This window comes from Streptopelia decaocto (genome assembly GCF_964273445.1).
Source record: "Streptopelia decaocto genome assembly, chromosome: 2".
NCBI classification, from domain to species: Eukaryota; Metazoa; Chordata; class Aves; order Columbiformes; family Columbidae; genus Streptopelia; species Streptopelia decaocto.
Window position 1 is genome coordinate 120,531,371 of NC_138655.1, and position 21,294 is coordinate 120,552,664.

Sequence of the window (21,294 nt, forward strand, 5' to 3'; positions counted from 1 at the left end):
TGAGCTCTGGTGGAGGTTTTGGCACCAAAATACTTTCCCTGAAAAAAGGGTGATGCCTAGAGAGTCTCAAATGCCTAAATCAGGCACTGGTGGACTGTGTCCTCTGTAAAGGCTCAGTGTCAACTAAGTCACACTCAAGGCAATGTTTTTGGTGGGGCTAGAGGTATCTCACTCTTTGTTTATGTGGTGCTTGTGTTCTGCATGTCTTCCATGGGAGGACTATCAGCTTGAAGAGGTGAAAGCTCTGCGTAGAGAGCAGTTGCTGTAAGGCACAAACACATTAATCATACGCTTCTCAGTGACACAGATTTAGTGGGCTCTCCTTTGGCTCACTCTAATACCAGCACCAAAACAACTGAGGTTTAACTAAGGCCTTATCATGGAATCATGAGTCCATGAGTCCATGAGTCCAACCGTTAACCAAACACTGCCAAGTCCACCACTAAACCATGGCCTCCAGTGCCTCATCTACACTGCGAACTGTGGAACCTAAAAGCAGGAGACTGTCAGCTGTGAATCCTGTTCTCCGTCCCCTCCCCTGAGAATCCTGAAGGTTTAACACTGCAGGGGCTAATGCGCCAGCAAGATTGGGCATCTGCTAGTGCTGTTGGCTAAAGGGCAGGATGGAGACCAGGAGAAGGAGTCATTAGCAAAGTAGGATACATGCAAAGGCCACTGGACACACTGGCTATGACATTCAGGCCTCTGGTGGGAAGGAATGGACCTGAACCATTTTACGACAGGATTCATTTTTGGGAGAGCCCTCTCCCTATTCTGGGTGCTCCAGAGATGAAAGACAAACTTCAGTTGGTGTTATTTTATTTGCTCCAATAAACATTTGATTTATATAAAACAAAACAAAACAGACCAAAAAAAAAAAAAAATCACATCCCTCCCCCCCCCAAAAAAAACCACAACCAAACCCAAACCAGTTTACAAAGCAAGTTAAGTGCTTGAAAATTTGATATACAAGAGTATATATTGTTCACATCCCTAGTTCATACATGATGTACGGGGGAAATATTCCTTAAAAGTACAAAGATTTTCCTTTACATGTAGTAGTAAAAAACAAACCAAACAAAACACCACAAAACAATTTTAAAAAGAAAAAAAAAAAAAAACAAAACCAACAAAACATAAAAATGTCAGTATTGTCAGGAACTACAGGATGTCATTCTTTGAACTTCAGCGTGGATAGCAGAGAAACAGGCTGCCACATCCCTCTGTCCCCTCTCCGAGCAGCTCGCCCCTGGCCCTGCTCCCCGGCCGGCTGCTCTACTTTGTTATAAAAAAAAGTCCCCTTCCTCCCCCCGCTTATAAAATTTGACATCGTATCCTCTGAATTCATCTGTAGTTTTTGAGATTTCGCCTCACTCTGTTTAAATATTTCTGAGTAGTTTGGTTAAAATTAAACAACAAAAAAAAAGGCAGATACGAAAGTATTTCAAATAAAATATTTGTCATCATAAATCTTAACTCCTATTTGAATAAGCATGATTCCTATTCACTTACACGGCAATGTCTTCTAGAGAAATATTGATGTTTATCTGTCAAAGGTGTTTATTAAATGGCACCAGATACATCTGTAGAGGACTATTTTTTGCTGGCTGAATTTCCAATTTGTAAGGCCTGCTTACATGCTGTAGGGAAGAATGAAGTGGAAAAATCACTGCAAAACTCCTGAAGACAAGATTGTTAGCCCTTAATAAAACACACTGCTGTCATTTATATAGGCCAAACACGAATGTCAACTGTCTTCACCATTTTGGAGAACTGAAAGAACGTAAGCAGTGTCTGATGCATCCTTTTGGAATAAATCATCTTCCCTGGGTTTGGGATTTTTCTGTTAATTGCTGACTTGCTGAGGGCAGCCCTATATGCAAGCAGTGCTGAGGGCTGCATAAGCCATCAAGCTAATGCTGCGGAACTTTTCCTCACCTTCAGGGTCCTTTTGCAAAAATAAAGGCACTGGCTGTTGTCTCTTTACTTTTCTCCTAGAAAGTGTGAAACAGAGTCAGACTGCGGCATGACAAGCAATTAGACATGCTGTACAAGGAAAAAGATGTTTGGTTTTGCAGCAACACAATCAAGGTAAAAGGAAGGAAAAAAAATTAGTACTGCCTGCACTCAGAATGCACAGCAAATACAAAACATCTGCTTGGATTATTGCTGGCCCCATCTTGTTTTGTGTGGTTTGGGAGTGGGGATGGCAGGAGGGGAAAGCTCACCCTACTGATATTTTGCAGCCTGCTTGCAAGCAGCGTAAATTCAAAGCAATAAACATATAACATTAATGACCTCTGTATGGAAATGTGTGGGAGGGACCAAACCTCCTCACGTTCCTGTTCCAGGACACTACAAAGACACTGGAGTTAAGGTGAGAGGGCAAAGGCATCCCTGAACCTTCCAAAATGTGCTGCAGACAGGAATGTGTTGGTACAACTGCAAAGCCAAATCGGCCTGTCTGCTGTGACACTGCTCCTGCAAATGGGAACGGCAGGGCCACGGCCCGGTGTTCACAGCACCTGCTTTGAAAGCCACCTTCTTATTGCATATTATTCCTATCTTTTTGGCAGAGCGCGTAGTGCAGAGTTGCTGGTGTCGTGCCATGCCAGTCTCCCCAGGCTCCTTCCCTAAGGGGGAGGCATCTCTAATGCACTGGTAATTTTTTTTAACCTCTTTTTTCAGAGCATGGCCGTTTATAGATATATAGATAGATACATATATATATATATATATATACATACACACACATTTTACATATATATGTATATATATATAAAAATAGCAATTTCATAGTTATATACAGGCATTAATAAAGTGCATAATGTTATTGGCTATTTTCAAATCTCATTTCCTGAGGAAGTGCTAACATACATAGCTCCTCCTACGACATGGTGCTGGCAGCCAATGCTAGGGTATGACACCTACTCCCCGGCTTTTAATTCCCACAAATACATCTCTCTGTCCGGAGCCAGAGCCTTAAAGGGAGTAGTGACAGCCTCAGTCCCTCAGGAAGCAAGTCGAAACTTCTTCCTTTGCCAAGGTGAACGCCTTTAAGGAGCAACTTCCCTCCATTTCGGAGCTCTCGGGTGTGTGCTACTTGGCAGTGGTCACAGAGCCATCTTCGGGGATCTTCTCCTCTGAACAGCTTCTTCCCGACAGCTTGTCATGGTGCTTGAGCTCGCTGAAGCGCTCTGCAACGCACTGCGCTGTGAGCCGGGCCTCGGGGTCGTGGTCCCAGCACTCAATAAGGGTTTCACAGACCATCTGGATGCCCTGCAGAGAGCAGAGAGAGAGAAGCCGTGATGGGGCCGGTCGCCGCTAAAGCCCCTGTGTGACAATTGCTTTAGTGCCCTCTGAAGTTCTGGGGGTTACTCACCTGCATCCTGGAGGTGCTTTATGGGCTCTGCTGCTACTGGCGTGGGGGCATGCTTTTCTTTTTTTTTAAAGAAACTCTACTTTCAGTACTTTAGTTAGTACTGTATTTTCTGGACATATATTCTGATACTTTATAACAAGAAAAATTACGCTTGGGCTAGCGCTATAGAATCAAGTAGGGTTTTTTTTTCAATAAGTATGATCAGAATTCTTGGATAACATGACTTTTGGCTCAACGCACGCCTTTGCATGCCTGAATTCTGTTTGGGTTTTTTAAACAAAATTCTGATTGCCAGCAGTATCAGGCCCTACATTAGCCCTTTATGAATTCCTTGCAGACTAACTAAATCTATGTGCAAATATGGGCCACAATCCCACAAACACTTAAACACATGTCACTCACAGATGTAACTATTTAACCTTCATTTCAATGCTGATGCACATGTTTACAGGAGCAAAAAACAGTTGCATCTCTGTAATGCATTTTATAAACATGAGGTACTCGCCACGAAATTGTGTGCTTTGCTTTATGGCACTAAAAGCCTATTAAGCAGGATTTATCTTAAACTTCTTATTTAAAAAAATAACATTTCACAACACTGCATTAATTGCATAATTTACCTAATTGGTGGTGTTGACTGATGTCAATGTTAATAGCAGAATGTTATTGTCTGTATACAAATGACATTAGTTTTCTGCTGGCATTGAAATTACAAGCAGTAAATTAAATTAAATATTAAACATTAACTTAAAATCAATAGTGCAACAAATCTCATTAAGGGGAGGGGGAATTGTAATATGTAAAACCATTCCAGAATTTTATCATGATGAATAATGAGTTCATTACAAAAACAGGACTGCAGAGGAAGGAAATGAATATGGAAAAGCCATTACAGTGAGATCAACTTCTATGGAGTTCAAAGCAGATCCTCAGCTGCTGCAAACTGTCACAGCCCCACAGAAGCTGATGCATCACTGCATTTTAGATAGCGCAATGTGAAATGCTGAAGGGATTCAGATGAAGGGAATTAAATCCACCTTCATTAAATGTCCTGTGAGTGTGTTATCAGGCATTCATTTCCTGCCTTAGACTCTCAGCTGAATGCTGCTGGAGACAGCTATGCCCACCCCAGTGATGCAGGAGTGCAGACTCATGGTCCTCCCAGTCGGTTCGGTGCCCTGTACTGGGGGCAGACTGAGGTCTGGGTTTTATGTAGGGAGAAAAATTCCAAAGTCAAATGCAGGACACCCAGGTCCAAACCTGCCATCGTTTTACTTGCTATCTAAACCCAGATGTGATGAAATTCAAGGTGTATCTCACAATTGAACCCCAGTACCTCAAGCTGCAGCCCACCACACATTCGAGCAGCTGGGGGCCTGCCCCATGCCTGAGCGCCATGCAGAGCACGAGCCCACCCTTGGGCACCTCTGGGCACACCTATGCTTGCTGCTGTACATGAAATGAGCTCCTGGACACTTGTCTCCAAGGCACAACCAGCGGTACTGCCCGTTACTATTGCCAAGTAATGCTGTGTCCTGCCACAGACAAGTCTCTGGGCCACGTAACTCTGCCCCAGGTGCCAATGACTTTTGCTCTATAGGGGCTTTTGTCACCTTCTATGACAAATACATCATCTGACTCTTCCCAAATGCAGAACAGAAATATTTGCTGACCATGTCTGCCTCTGTATCAGCATAAGCAGTATCTTTCTTTCATATCCAGCAACAGATTGGTACTAAGTTAGATTTCCTTTTGCTCTTGAGAAAACTGATTATCCTTAAGTTTGCTGACCACAGATTTTCCTGTTGTTCTTCTGTTTCCCTAATCAGTTCTCTACCCTTCTTTAATTTTTTTTCACACGAGACCATGTCTTTTGAATATTTTGAGAAATGTTCCTAATTTTAAGCATTTTCTACTATTTAATTTTTAGCTCCCAAATGATCTGGCTCAGGATTCTTTTCTGCTCTGTTAATTGGGTTCTTCTAAAGTACCGCATATTTATCACCAGTTTGGACCTCATTTTGGCTTTGTGGAAAACAAACGACTGCAGTCAACTCATGATCCCTTTTACCAGCTCATCCACAATTTTCATAAAATTTCTGCAACCTTATAGTTCTTTTCTATAAAGATAAGCATTAGTATAATCTCTCTTTCCCAGCTCAACTTGTCATTTAGAAGATGGTTGTATCTGTGGCTCCTAGAAAATATCAAGGGCTTTTTAGTACACGTAACATCAGATACCCAGGTGTCCTTCAAAATACGGCTCTCCTCCCCAGCTAAAGCGCCCTCCTCCGTAACTTTACTCATTGCAGATGACTATAAAAGGAGCAAGTCCTTGTGGTCCAGGAAGGGGCTGCACTCTGCCATAGTCATCAGGTGGCAGATGCATTGTTCTTGTTTGGAAAGGTGATTGATTTTGGCCATTCGCTTAGCCTTTCCTAAGTAGGTGTTAGGCTGTGATTTTAACATCTCGACTGGAATGAAAAAGAGAGTGTTACATTGCTCCTGATGGAAATACTAGCTGATCTTGGTTGCCTGGGCTTTTATAAACATTCATGCTGCTTTCCTTTTGTCTGTAAAGACCACTCAACATATTTCATTGACAAGTGGAATGACCAAGCCTTACTCCTCCCTCTGAGGCGATTCTCATTTTATCTCTTCTGATAAAACTGCTCGGAGCAAAGGTGAAGAAATGTGTGCCTTTGGCTTCTTTCCATTCGGTTTCATCTACTGAGAAATCAGGCTGCAACTGTCACCTAGGAAGTGCAACCATGGTGTCCGTGAATGGGGAAAGCTGACAGCGTGCTTCACGACATGCAAGGGAAATGGACTGCTAATGCGCAACCTGAATAAAACCAGACTGGCTTGCTGAAGACTCATTTCCTATTTTCTTAAACCTGTCAACAGCTGGGACACAACTATGACTGCTCTCCATGATAAAGTACTGAGATTTTTTTTCTCTGCTAAAGGAGCCCATGTGCAAAGTAGTTCTCTGTGACCTTTCAGAGCCTGCACGCAGTGTGCTTCAAGGCCCTAATGATTATGTGGCTGCCTGGATGATTGTTGGGTCTCAGTTTTCCAATCTTTTTGTTTTGATCACTTTTAGATTACACTGGTGGGCAGCAGAAATCCCAGGGCTTTGGGGCAGGCAGAGCACTGTGGTGTCTGAACCATGGCAACACTGGTGTCATTGTGAGCTCTAATCTGTGCAAAAGAGAGGTCCAGCCTCTTGGGCAGGACACAGAGTTAAAACTCGGGCTTCAAACAGCAGCTACATGTGTAGCGCAGCTCCCAGCTGCTCAAATGTGGTATTCTTACCTGATGGTTAAGCCAGGAGCTGGGGATCTCAGGTCGCCCTCTGTCTCTGAGGACGTTGTCCTTCATGCTTTCCACGCAGGGGTGTTCTCGCACTTTAGACCCGAATGGAGGCTCGTACTCTTTCACTTCTGCCAAGAGAATAAGCAAACACAAGGGTATTCAGCTGGGCTGCATTGGTGCCAAGTGCAAAGGGAGCTGGCTGTTCTCTGGAGGAGTAGGAGCTACTGATTAGCTGCTCAGTGCCACCGTTCTGCTTGAACAGCTCCAAACAAAGCAAAGCCAGTTGGCATTTTCAAAACTGTTTCAAATGTGCTTCTCCCACATGGCCCCTCTCCCCTTTTCTTTCCTAGACAACTGAACAATTTTCATTTAAACCCTTTAGTACATAATCATATTAGCAACAGTCAGAGCAGCAGAGTAACCTGTAATGGTCTGTGAGCCTTCCGATCTGTGCTGAGGCAAAATACATAGGAGCTTCAAGCTAACTTTTGCTTGAGCCAGGCTCGCAAGAACTTGCCCCACTTAGGTGCCCTGAAGTCCACACACACTTACCAGGTGAAATATAAAGTGAAATCTATCTCGGTCATTATAAATGTTAATGTGCCAGATTGCTAGGAGGAAACGGTGGCTTGAGAAGGACAAAGATACAGTAAGGAGCAGTGCTGGAAGCTGTCATGCTGCCCTTGTTCATTACTGAGCTGCATTCCTTTGTAGAAAGTAGCAGCCTGCTCTTATTTTAGGTCTCTTTCCCAAAATGGGTCAGTTTTGGCCCATGATGCAAAGGGCACATCTTCCTGAAGGGGCTGCTGCCATCCTAGATTTTGTTTCCATGTTGCATGTTTTCTTTGCTTTTCTTTGGAGTGAGAAAGGAAGAAGCAGACATATGGGATCTTTGGAGAAAACTCAAGAAATCTCTGAGAGCGGAAATATTATAGTAGATGCTGACACAGTGTAGAAAATGCTGTGGTTTCTTTGGGAACAGATGGAGACTTTACTCACAGGCCTAATGACTTGCTAGGATTAGATAAAGATTTATGAAGTTGGCCTGTTCTGCTGCCTCTTATTTCTTTCTAGGAATTAATCGAGGGCAAGAAAAACTGAAGTGTAATCTGCAAGGCAGTCTGCAGAATGTATGTAAGTGCCCAGAGAATGTGTGAACAGAGATGAACGAGACAGGAGACACAGCACTGTTGCGCGATGTTACACCCAAAATTCAACTGCAGTGTCCAGTGCTGCTCACTCCTCTCATTTTATAGTAAAAAGAAGCCCTGAAAAGGGTGATAACAACGATTAAAGGCCCATAAAAAATGGGAAGAACCTCTAAAGCTTGGCTTTGTTTACTTTGGAGAGAAAAGTAAGGGGTTATATGACAAAATATTGAAAATAACTAATAGTCAAGATAACACAGGTCAGATTCTTCTGTCATGTCTCATGATAAAAACAACGTATTAATAGTACTGAACATAACTAAAAGGTGGAGTTTTCTCCCAAACCTTAGAATCAAGCTGTAGATCTCACTTCTATGTGATAGCCACGAGATGAAGACTTTATCAGGCTACAGAAAAAGAACTTCTAATGCTTAAGAACAGCCAAATTATGATAACAAACATTTTGGAAGAGATATTAAACCTTGTGTTTCAAATGTTCAGCATTTAGAGATCCAGCTGAAAACAACTGTGTGTGCAGTGCAGCAGATCACCCCACAGATGCCTCCTGCACAGCTCTCCTTCTTTCTCCTGAACCATTTGGTGTTGCCCACTGTCCACACAAAGCTCTGGAGAGTGGCTGTAGTCCCAAAACACAACTCCTATCTCGTCATATGTAAATCGCTTTTTAAGACTCAAGGGCCAAAGTAGTTTTTTGCTTTCTTTCTTCTACAAGAAGGCATACCAGTTTCACCCGCATTAAGCTGAGTTAGAGATTACTCAGCCAAAGTAAATTTACAAGACTTTATCCCTAGAAGTTAATTGGGAATTTGCCATCTTGCTGGTCAGACCTGGATTACTACACAGCAGATGCACAATGATAATAAAGCAGATACCCATACTTTCAAAGCTAACCAAAATATTAAGGTTTGCTGGGAAGATTTAAATAGCATGACGTAGGTGGCCATTTCCTACACCATCTCCATTAGTCATGGTTTGATTGTGGTAGTGGTCATGGACACCAGCCAGTGCTCTGAGATGATCTTGCGATATGAGGAGTCAGAGGAGTTGGCATGCCCAACAGAGAGAAGCTGATGTTGCGCTGCTGACTTGTTCCCTCTCTCAGAGCTTAATTCGAAGGCCATTCAGCTGCATGAGATGGTTCAAGTGGGAGAAGGGAAGGCAGCCATCCCACAGAATTGGTAGGTTTGTATTGTAATACATTTTTCCCTATTTGAGGAACTCTGTGCTCTGAGCATTCCTCTTCCAAATATAAAGATTGGGTTTTTTTGTTCTTTTTTTCTTTCTCTCTCTCTCTTTTTTTTTTTTTTTTAGTAAAGAAAGAGAAATGGAGGCCAGATGCCAATTCACTGTAATGACTCTATAGTAATACAATCATGCCTTCCCTCAGTTTGAAAAGCATGCAGCATCTTCTTGCTATTTATTATCTTGCTTCTCTTTCCCTTCGAAAAGAAAAGCCCATTGAATCCTCTTGCAGTAAATCATCCTCATGCTGTGGAATCTCAGGTGTTAGACACATTTTGCAGTAATAGCTGGGGTTATTCATGGATCATGTTGTGGTGCTACAGTAGATGTAACAGATGTCAATTTGAGGTAGTCAATTTGTGCCTAGCTGCTTGTGCATGGCTGTATACAGGTGCTGAATCTATTTTTTATGCCTTACATGTTTCTTTTGATTGTTTTTAGACAAGTCAGGCACTAAAAAAGACAACCGGCTGAAGTACCATAAATACCTCAGGTACTGTGAACTACAGCACCTTTAGTGTTCAGTAATGGCAGAGTTCCTTCAACTTTTATCTCCAGCATTTAATCTTTATGGTTATGAGCTACCTTGCACTAATAATCACTGTACCTCTGGTTTCCTTTGACACTGGCCAGACCATAACTCTCAGAAAGGCTGGGATTGGAGTTTTAGTCCCGAACAGAGAGATTACTGAAAGAGAGATTTGTTGTGCCTGATGAATGCTTTGCAAAATTTGGCTGTGGGTTCCTCATGAAAAATACGCCTCTCTCATGTGATCTTTTTCTACTGTAAGCTCTTTGCAGTGAGATTCTCTTCCTTTGGGCCAGAACAGCATACTCACAAACCCTGTCAACACTCTCTCATGTGATCTGCCTTACTAATTTCTGTGGGACAACTTCTCATGCTGGAAGATGAAGGTTCATTTGTAGAATCAAAGCAGGAGTGAGGTGAAAGGTGACACACCTGTGTGTGTGTGTGTGAAGATTGTGTCTTTCTTCCAGCTAGGGGAATTTGGGTAGTGGATCTACCTATTAGCTGTTGCACAAAGGGTTAATAATGCATAAAGCAAAAGCTCAAAAGCCATTTCATGGCCAAGTTTAAGGAGCTGTCAAATGCTTACTTCACATTTTCCATAGGTTTCCCCATTCCATGCCACGAAGGGCAAGGGTGTGTTGGGCTGGGTGAACACACTGTGCAGTTTCCCTTTCACAGACATGTTTTAAGTGACTTCACATCTGATGATCAAAGACACAGCCACCCTTCCAAAGGATTGGGAGCGCATGAGCTCTGCCATCAGTGTACGGGCTGCTTAATCACTGTGTGCTGGGTCCAGAGATGGGAAAGTGGAGGAGTGCAGAACACAACAGTGCCCGACATGAGACATAATGCAGCAACCTCATCTCCTGCGCTCTGGGCTTGCAGAAGGACAGCACTTACTACCTTACATGTAGCCCTGTGGTTACACTTAGAGAATTTCTATGATGTGAGTTACTGTCACGGGGTGACACTGCACTGTGTGGATATACTAGCTCGGGGTTATCTGCCCCCACGAGCCAGCCCAGTGCAGACATGCCCTAATGGGGCTCTGCTCCACAGAAGGAAAGGTTTAAATCAGGCCCCAGATGCAGCCACCTCAGGGCCCAACGTGCAGGCACAGCCCCACTGTACAGGCTACCGAAATGCTCCCTGCAACCAGAAACTGTCACCTTGCCACGTCAATATGATGAAAGCTGAGCATTTCACAAGGTACAGGACACACAAATATTTAGTTACCAAACTCTGTCTCTTGGCTGACTCCTTCCAAGCAAGTGTAAGATTAATCAGTAATTTTATTCATATTAAACACGGCTCTGGTATAAAGCAAGGCTGCCATTTCAAACAAAGCCCTGCTGCTCTACTGAAGCCAGCCACCACTCTGGGTAGGGCAATACTGACTGAGCAACATCGCCGTTTTCTGAGGGGTTTCTCTTCTCCCTCTTCACCAGCTTTGTGCATTCAGAAGTTCCCTTTCCTCTCGTTCTCCCCTGTCACCCCCAACAGTCTCTGGTCCGTAGCTGCTCTGATGCAAAACAGATGGTTTTCTTTTCTTTCTAGGAGGCTGTCAGAGAAACTACACTTGCCTCGGTCGCCAAAGCTGTGTCACTCTGAAAGCAAGTGCTTGAGATGAAAATTATATTTCTTGCAACACGCAGCATCTGGTGCACAGCTGTTGCACTGAATGAAATACCAAGTTAACGGCAGCATGGAGCAGTTGAAGTTCTCCCCAAAGTAGTATTGCTGAGTTTCTAAATATGCCTCTTAAATTATACTCTGGTGAAAAATCAGTCAAACTCGATCTTTGCCTCCGTCTCCCTTTCCCTGGTGTCCCATTTCTGCTTCTCCATATTTAGCACAACAAAGTAACAACGAACAGCATGGCCTTGCTCGAAAGCCAGTCCCCACCTGCTTATTTACTACGGCAGCTTCACAGTATGGATTATGCTGCTGGGTATTTTTGTTTAAGCGTCTGCTGAGTGAAAAGGCCCGGCATAGCATGGAGACTGTGTTGGACAAAGATGCAGTACTGAAAGGACCTGCCTCCATTGCCTCCCACACTCACTAAACACCTGCAGGCTGACAAATGAATCCTGAGAATTCTCTTTGTGAAAGAAATGTCACTGTACCTTCACGTGGCTGCATGGCAATTAGCCCCCCCGCAATGCTTCCCTCCCTAATTAAAGTTACTTATGCCGCTGCCTCAGCTTAGACTGCCACTCCTGCCCTTGAAAATGCCACTGGTTTCTCTAGTGACACAGAGCTGACGCTGCAAATATGGTGCCTACATCTTTTAGGCTCCTTTGGAAAGGCTGTCTGTGATCAGGTCAGCCAACTCCAGCTTATACAGGAGGTCATTTCTCCCAGTGCTGAACAGTTTAGGAAGAAAAGAGGGGCTTGTGTGAGCAAAGGCAGTTCCTCTGGAAGGCTGCAACGAGAGGAGGGAGTCTCACGAGTGACAGATGGAGAGAGAAAGCAGAGGGGGAGCCGTAGGCATGAATCACTGTTAGGGTATTTCACCAGCTGGTTGCAAAGCAACGACAGGAAATTCTAAGAAGCAAATGAGAGAAACTGTGCAATGCTGCTGCAGCTCAGTACCAGTGACAATTGGAGGGAGCTACATCCTGGGAGTTGTAGTTAACTGCTCTTGATGAAGGCACTAAGCCCAAGTTCCAGCCCCACAGATCTGCCCAGGTACTCCTGTGTTTTTGCTGAGGATTTCAGCCACTGGAAAGATGACTGAAATAGAGGAACAAAATTCAAGAATTGTGTTCTGGAGTTGAGGATGACCGAGGGATGAAATGAACAGGGAAAATCATGATGTGAGTGGGGTTAAGCTCCACGTTGAAAGCAAAGGGATAGCAGGCCAGAGTCACCTTTCTTTTTCCTGAAATGATTTCAGCTATTTTTCTCAAGGTTATAACGGGTCAGTCTCTTCTAGCTAAACAAGCTGGTGATTTTCCTTCCTTATGAAACTCGTTTTATATCCTCTTTTAGGCAGTTGCCTTCTGAGAACAGAAGCAATAAGATTCGCTCTTGCCACAATCTCCATTTCACTGTACTCAGCAAATATGAACAGGAAGGGACTTGGGCATCAGCAAAGATAAAAGATTCCACAGTGAAAAGCTCATATTTATATTAATGAGGTGAGTTCCTAAATGCAAGAAACAGAGAGAGCTCAACAGACGGGGCAAAGATCCTTTTTCTTGGGTTTTAAATCTCCTCAGCCACGTTTACAAAGTACTAATGGAAGGCTGAAGTTGTGCCAATGCATTTAGAAACAGGCATGACCATGACAGTTAAATGTGGCTAAGTTTGCTTTGGAAAATGCCAGACTGAGGTTCAGTTCCTGAAGCACCAAATGTTTTTTTCCCTGAAATGTTTGACCAGAAAATAATTTTTTTTCCTGCTTTTATGCTAGAACTGGCTGTTTGCACATGTACTCGCTTTGTAGCTTTCCCGGCAGGGTGCAAACAGGGGCAAATCTGCTGCCCACAGTCCAGCCCACCCAGTAAGACTAAATGCTGGTCAGGCACAAGAGGAGACGGAGGTGGCGGCATTCCTCCCGCCTGCACATGGACACTGTGATGCAGCCACATAGCCACTGTGCAGAGTAGCTTCAGAGACCTCCGTGGACAACCTTGTGGTATCCCACAGACCTTAGTAGAGAAACAAGGACCAGCTATGCACTTCGTCCCATGCGACATTGGTTTCCCTCCTGTACACTATGTTCCCCGTACTGTTCTCTTCTCTGTGGCAGCCCTTTGAGACACAACTGTGCCAAGTCCAATGAAAAGGGAGACTCTGGTTTTGGAAGAAGAGTAGCAAATCAAATCATAGTTGCATTTACTATAATATCCACACTAGTGTTACCTTTTATAGCCCCACTCCTTAAAACTGCCTGTGAGAGCTCTGGACTGTGCAGCAGTTTTTGTTAGAATCAATGTTAGACAATATCAGCAGACTGAAGAATTTTATATGTAACTTAGTCTCATTTTAGTCCCTAAAGTAAGGTGAAAATCTTCAAACATGGCAATATATAATGCAGATATCTCAACAGCAACATTTCTGATTTCTAGCACATACCAGTGCTACACACTGGGAATTCTGGGGCAGCTTTAGGCAAAGCAGAAATGGAGATTTTGTTTCAGTGAACAAACTCTGAATATGAATAGGCACAGCAGCTCTTCCTGAAGCTGTTCTGATAGTCAGTTCCAATCATTTTTATTTTGTTACTGCACTTCATACAACAAACATCCTTTGATTTCTCATATAGGTGATCTTGTGCAACATCACAAAAAAAGATGAGCAGCAGGAGGGGATTTTGGGAAAGCAGGAAGGTTTCTATATCCTTATGATGGCTCTTACTGCAATGATCAGTTAGTAAATGGGACAGTTAACTAGCCCTCATTTGATTTCAGAATTAACATTCCATGAAAGTAAATGGCAGGCAGTTATCACTTCTTGGTCTTAATATTTCAATCTTAGGTTTCCAATCATTTTGGGTGAGGTCAACCAGACTGAGTCAATCCATGGCTACGCAAAACGTTATACGAAAAATGGACATTATCTTTAAAAGTGGCCTATCTAACAGCAGATTTATCCTTACACCAATCAAGAACCAATTTTCTTGTGCTTTCATGTGCTTGCCCTTCAAGCCTGTTCACACACATCTGCATCTCATACTATTGAAGGCCTGTCAATTTAAAGCATCCAGGTATACTAGAAAAAATGGTGAGAGTTAAAAAGAATCATCCCCTCCCCAGACAACCACAAGAGCATGTCTGTCCAAACATACTTTTAGAGAGAAGAAAACTGACGACACTTACCTCCGATGGCATTACAGCGAGATGTCATTTCCCAGAGGACCAAAGCCATGGAGTACACGTCCGTTTGTTTGAAGGACTCCACGTTCTCCAGGTTCATCCTGGACTCCAGAACCTCAGGGGCCATGTACCTTGCTGTGCCAACCTGTAGGAGAGGAGATCGGGGGGAGCTCAGGAGCTGCAACTGTAATTCATGTTTTGGATTCTGCTGTGATTTAACTTCAGCTTTCACAGAAACTGTGCCATTTGACATGTATCCAAAAGTTCAGGCCATACTTGGCACAGGTCATACTTTCTTGCTGCCAGGGGAATCTGGCATTGTCCTGACTACCAACTTACTTGCACCCCCTTGGTAAAGAAAAAAAAAAAAAAGCCCTTTTTAGTTCCTTAAGCAAATAATTTTGACACTAACAAGCTTTCTCACTCTTTGGCTGTGCAAAGATAAACTCTGCCCTTTGGGCCTGAAGCAATTGCCTCTGACTGTCTTTCAGATGAGCAAGAAACACATTGTATTCTTTTGCACTGCATATTACAGTGTTAGCTGTTTCTTTTCATGGTAGGCTTAAAAGGAAAATGGTAAATGCAGACCTGGCAGAAGCAAGCAAATTCACAAATACTGAATGCAGAAGCACACATTTGAATCAAAACCAAAGATTGGCCCCTTTGTTTGAAAAGTTGTTCTCATAAACATTATTCATACTGAGCAATTCTCAGCAATTATTTTAGCAGCTTTGCTGAGATCTAGATTATGACCTTGATTACAGAAGGCAAAGTTTAAATGTCTGTTTTTAACACAAGAAATGATTCAAGGAAGAATTTTTAGATCACTTAACATTTGCTTTCAAATGACAAACCCTTCATGGGGCTGATACAAAAAATGTATCCCTCTTGAAAAACTGCAAACATAACAAGTCTGATCAGGCCAAGACCGTTTCAAATTGGAGACTGGTTAATCACAGAGAAGAACAAGCACAAACGGGGGATGCAGTAGGACTTGTGATTCAAATGAACTACCTGTAGACTGCACTACAGCAATCGCTCCAGTGCCCAGCCGCAAGCAGGACTGCAAAAGATCATTTCAGTTACTCAGTCTGCAATTGCAAGCAGCCACATAGCAAATGTACAGCTCCCGAGAGAGCCCTACGACATCTATTTTACAAGCTTCTGTAAACACATCTTATCACCCCAGGCTTAGGGCAAATGGGAAGAAGTTCCACAAAAAGTGCAATGCACTGTAAGAAGATAGAAGGAAAGATCAAGGACATTGCTTTGTCATAAGACTCTGTGACAGCAAAGAATTTCCATGTCAAAAATATCCGTATCATTGTGGGATCAAAACCTTTATAAACAGAGAAGAGAAAAAAAAAACTGTGTGACCAGTCCCAAATTTAAGTTCCCTATTACATAGACTCTGTGATGAATTTAAGGCCAAGCACCTGAGCAACAGCTAAATACTGAACGGGTAATTGGGACAACCATGTCTCAGCACCAGTGAGTTGATCAGCATCTCTCTCCCCTACACAACATAAACGTATGGAAACTCTGCAGCAGAGACTGTTCCTACCTCCCATCCATTCCCCAACACACAACTTCTTCCCCAAGCAGACCCTATCCAACACTTAAGAAGGGTGACCTGTACACTATGGCCCACAGTCCCACATCCCCAAATCCTGCTGATTTTAACAGGAGCTAATGATGCCCAAATACAGATTCTTATCATTGTCACAAAGTGCTGTTCTGGTGACATTTTGCACCCTCTTTGCAGCAATGAAAATTATTCTGCAGCTTTGCTTGACAATGGAGGATCAAACCTTGTAACTAAAAAGTACAGTGGAAAAAGCAGAGAAAATTTAAAATTATTTGAAGAATGGTATCAAATAAATCCCATTTCCATCCTGCTTAGGATTTATCATGTGTTCCACTCTGCTTGTGTCCTTTATCTGCATTTAGATTATTAGGTCTTTGGGTCAAAGATACTTTGCCTGTATCTCACCGAAATGTGAGTCCTGAGTCTCACAGGCATTTTAGCTATCTAAACTCCAGCAATTCAGAGCTGGTTGCCCTCTGGAGTCTGGGTATGCTTTCTCTCTCTCTCTTCCTGTGGTACATTATAATTTTTGTGACTTTTGGATTTTTTTTTACTGAAAGCCTTATATTTCTTTCAAGCTGTTGAGGGATGGGCCTTGGTACCACCTACCAGTCCTTTGAACACAATGGGACAAAGGTCCACATTTATCTACTCACATAAAGTAATGCTTGAAAATATTAACCATCATGGGTGGCCAAACTGAAAAGACTGCAAAGATTCTAATGGGGGAAAAAGATGGTTTCCAGCAGTCACTAAGGGCACTTGTATTCTATGGTCAAATAATGGCTACATTTGCATGATGTGGAAGGTAGTTGGGTAGCTGGGAAAGAAGACAGCTTTGCAACCCCAACAACTTGCCTTGAATATTACCATTTAAGGCTGAACAGAAAAATGGTAAAATACTTACACTCATTTATTTCATCAGAAGCTAGAGGTTTACTTGAACTAAAATGTGTGTCAACTCCATTATATACTTCAAAAAAATTGGACCTCCTGGTGGAAAGGGTTTGAATCAAAGTCTAAAGTTTAGAAATTATGCATAAGGCAAACCCCAGTGCAAGACCCCTTTAGCAAAAGCTAGAGCTCTAAAGTTGGCATGTTGGGGAATTTCAGTGGGTGGTGCTTGTGTGCCCGGAAGAATCAAGGTGGAGGTTGAAGTGGAGTCACTTCACAACATCATGCTCCTTGTCACTTCACACCATCATACTCCTTGTCACAGAGAAGGATGACACTAGCTGGGTCACCCCCAAACAGATTCACTGGAGCTAAACAAAACAGTGAGCCTCAAGGAGACCCACTCCAAAGTAGCAACCTGCTTGGGGCAGCCCTGTGCTTTGTCATGTCAGTGTGGGTTGTGGAAGTGGCAATATCAACACTGTCCTCCTGCTTCCAAGTGTCTGTGAGCAATGCCAGAGAAATCAGCTTGAAATATGGGTTGGCTTAAGCAGCCGAAGTGTCTGTGAGGTTGAGTTTCACAGCCCCCGCCTTACACGGATGAATATTCTGTTTTCACTTTATTTCAAATGGGACAAATCTTATGACTAACAATATGGTTTGACTTCACTGAACTCCAAAAAGGTCTGGCATTCTGAAAAGAAATGATATGTAATTGTCTGTGGTGTTTGTATTATTTATATATGGCTTCCTTGGTTATCATTCACTCTCGACAACTGCTAATAAACCCTCTCAAAATGAGACCAAGACCGTTGCCTCTCACTAAAGAGACTTTCAAAGATAGATTTTCATTAGATGAACAAAGATGAGCAAAGATGAGCAAAGCTCCCATGAACTCAGCAGAGCACTGCTGACTGAAGAGCTGTCCCTTGAAATGTTCCAAACCTAAGTATTAGTTCCACGTGAAGTAAAAGTCAGTGCAAATGGTCAGTCTTTGATGGGACCTTCATATAAAAATATAAACATAAAAATACATGTATATGTATATCTAAATAATTAGGAATTAATTAACAAATTATCTGCATTTACTACAGGAGTTTTCATTAGAAGAGCCAATATTTAGAGCTGTAATTGAAAAATTCCATCTTCAAAGCATTTGCAAACATCTTCCAGGCATAACTGTGAAGTAGATGAGTATTATCTATGCTACTTAGTTGAAAAAGTACAACAGAGCAAATATTTTTATTTTATATTCTTGCATTTACTTCCATGTGGAGAATGCGCCATAATCTTAAACAAGTTTATTTTTTGCCTTTTCAAGTGATTATCTACCACTCTAGTTCTCTGCTTACACCCCTTGAGGACAGATGACTGACTTCACCTATGCTGGGGTAAACCTGGAGTGGGTCTACTCACACAAAACTGTAGTGCTGTCAGGCCTGAAAGCTGTGGCACAACCTCCCCTGACAAGCACATCCTTATCGTGTGAGTGCGTGTGCGCACCACAAACCATCACAAGCACATGCGTGCGTAGTGTATAGAGTGAATGGTTGCATCATATACATACACAGCTTTCCAATCAGAGCAAAATCTTCATTGCAAAACCTTCATTGCAACTTACCTCACTGTTGCTTTAATGTTAACTTTAGAGTCTCTTTGTTTATAAACACTGTTTTAAGTAAATATGGCAGCTTAAGGATATTTTTTCCTCCAGTTCCACCCCAGGAACTGATACGCCAACTGGTATACCACACACCTGCCTCTTCAAACTTTAACTTACCTGCCCGCTGTTAGCCAAGTCATCCACAGACAGAGAAGGGTCCAGCCTCAGTGATAACCCAAAGTCACAGAGACAGCAGGTTAAATCATTTTTCACCAGGATGTTGGAACTCTTTAGGTCTCTGTGCACAATAGGTGTTTTGGGGCGACCACAGGGTGTGTGATCACTATGCAGATGGGCAATCCCACGGGCCAACGATCCACCCAGTTTCCAGAGGTCCTCCCAGCTGATAATGTGCCGTGTGAGATATTCCTGCAAGTTTCCTCTAGCATGGAAGGCAGTGATTAACCAATACTGTTTACCAAGATCTGTCTTACGCTCCTCTGCTGTCAAGAATTGGAGGATGTTCTCATGCTTGAGGTTTACATCTGAAAAAATGTCTTTCTCAGTTTTCCAGGAGGCAAATTCTTCATAGGGGAAAATCTTGACTGCCACAGTTTCATACTGCTCCGATGTGTTTTGCTTCAATTTGGCTTTATACACTTCAGCAAACCTTCCTTTGCCAACAACGACGTCCAACTCAATGGGCAGCAATTCTGTGTTGTGGTTGATGTTGTTGGCACAGGTAGAGCTGATGTCTGAGCGGTCATCATCTAAGATAATGGCACAAACATCACTGCAGTCCTTATGTTTCCTGGGCTTAACATTCTTCTCCCATGCCTTGTTGAGCTTTCTCTTCTTATGAGTGCGGTAGGCATAAAAGATGACAATCACAGCAACAGAAATCACCAGTAATGGGACAAGACTTATGATGGTGACTTTGGAAATTTCATCTTTCTCTTCTGGCTTATGAGGGTCATCTGTAGAGAAGAATAGAAGGAAAGCCTACATTAAATGATATCACAACTTTATGTATACAGCAAGCTGTCAATAATTATAATTTTTATCCAGAGTGTAATAAATGATCTCCCCCACTAATAGGAGATATTAAAAATTATCACTGCTTTCTTATTTCAAAGTGTTGTTTTGTATATAGGCCTTCACTTACCAAGACTTCCCTGTCTGCTTATTTTATAAAAAGCCAGAACTGAATGAGAAAGAACCTAATGTAATTTAGTAACTTTGTTCTTCACTCAGGCTGTTAATACATTATAGATGAAACCTTCATTTCCATGAATGAAATAGCCAAAATCTCCTGCACTTACTTTGTCGATGTATTCTTTACAGATCTGCCCATTTAACCAGTAATTACTAGAACACATTAATTTTTCTAAGAACTGGATTGCTAAATAAACAGCCAATGCAGCATGTGAATTCCTCACTTGCCCAGTTATCACTCCAGATCCAGCATATTCCAGTGGGATCCACGTAAAGACATCTTTAGGAAGCCTGTCCGCACACAACTACTGCATGCTAATATTCAGGCACAGTAAGTATGCCTGCAGACACATCTGAAAAACAAAACTCATTCTCATACTTTGATGTATGTGAAAGAGCATCGCCAGAACAAATTGAAACACCTGCACATACACAGGTGTTTGTTTGAATCCTGCTACAGGCACAATCATGCATGTATGACACATCTGAGAAATGTCCCCCCCCCGCCCCATACTTTTTGCATGGATTTATGTAACTTAAAACACCCTCTGTGTGTCACTTGCTGGCTGTGTGCTGGCTGCCTGTTGGAAAGCAGTAGATGGTTCACTTCAAACTCCTTAGCTGGTGCAGCCCACACACTAACACTTTCTTAGGTGGAACATACAGGGATAGGGAAGAACAACAGGCGCATACTCTAGAACAGGGACATGTTCTGGGAAGAGTACAGAACATTATTCTAGAGGTGAGAGCTGCCCTGTCACCTCTACAAGTGACCTTCTAGTTCAGTATTTCTTAGGGAAAATAAACAATTTAAAAGGGAGCAATTTTATTCTGACAACAGATTAAAGGACAGTCAGAGTTCATCTGAACCTGATTTGATCAGACACATGGAAATGTACTCTTGCCACCCTACCTCTCCTTTGAATCAGAGCGAATGTACTATAGTATCTTTCCATGAGCGAGGGGATTGAGTGGAAGAAGCCCTAGGAGTCTAACCTGAATGGATTAAAACAACTGAAGCTGCAACAAAAGGTAAGCAAGGGGCTCATGCTGGCAGCACAATGCTCTGGCAGATGCTTACAGCAATGCCACTGACTCAGGTTCTGTGTATTGGGCCAACTAAGTCAATATGAAAAGTTGAATAAGGTCTGAAGGGAAGCTGCCACAAGCTTCTGTTTCCCCTACTCTGTCCCTCTCGAAACAAAGGTGAGCAATGCTGAAAGGGGAGGGGGAAAAGAGTTTACAATTTGAATATGCAGTACCTCTGACCCTCCAATTTCACTTGTAATCACTTTTCCATCGGAAACACAGCTGGCAAGCAGCACGAGCCATCAGCTATTCAAAGGCAGGTGATGGAACACCTAAAGTGTATATTCTTCTTTATTTGGAAGGAGGTCTGAATCCTGAACCAGGATGTGCTTCCTCTGTTTGAAAGGTTCATCAACCTGATGTAGAGCAAATAATTCAATCCTAGCCTCTCTCATAGGTTTCAAGGGAGAGGAAGTGTCTTTCTAGCAGTGACATT

At 42.7% G+C, this 21,294-nt stretch overlaps 1 protein-coding gene across 4 annotated transcripts in view; it reads right to left on the minus strand.

Annotated features, from left to right (window-relative positions):
- Positions 1 to 1,013: 1,013 nt before the first annotated feature.
- Positions 1,014 to 21,294, minus strand: part of TGFBR2 (transforming growth factor beta receptor 2) — a 66,222-nt gene continuing 45,941 nt past the window's right edge. For all 4 annotated transcript variants that reach the window (XM_082044131.1, XM_082044128.1, XM_082044129.1 and 1 more), the window contains exons 4-7: positions 18,732 to 19,531; positions 14,473 to 14,614; positions 6,701 to 6,828; positions 1,014 to 3,279 (exon numbers count right to left, since the gene is read on the minus strand). In XM_082044131.1, coding sequence (XP_081900257.1) covers positions 3,100 to 3,279; positions 6,701 to 6,828; positions 14,473 to 14,614; positions 18,732 to 19,531 — 1,250 coding nt within the window. In that variant the 3' untranslated portion in view covers positions 1,014 to 3,099. The remainder of the gene's footprint in view (positions 3,280 to 6,700; positions 6,829 to 14,472; positions 14,615 to 18,731; positions 19,532 to 21,294) is intronic.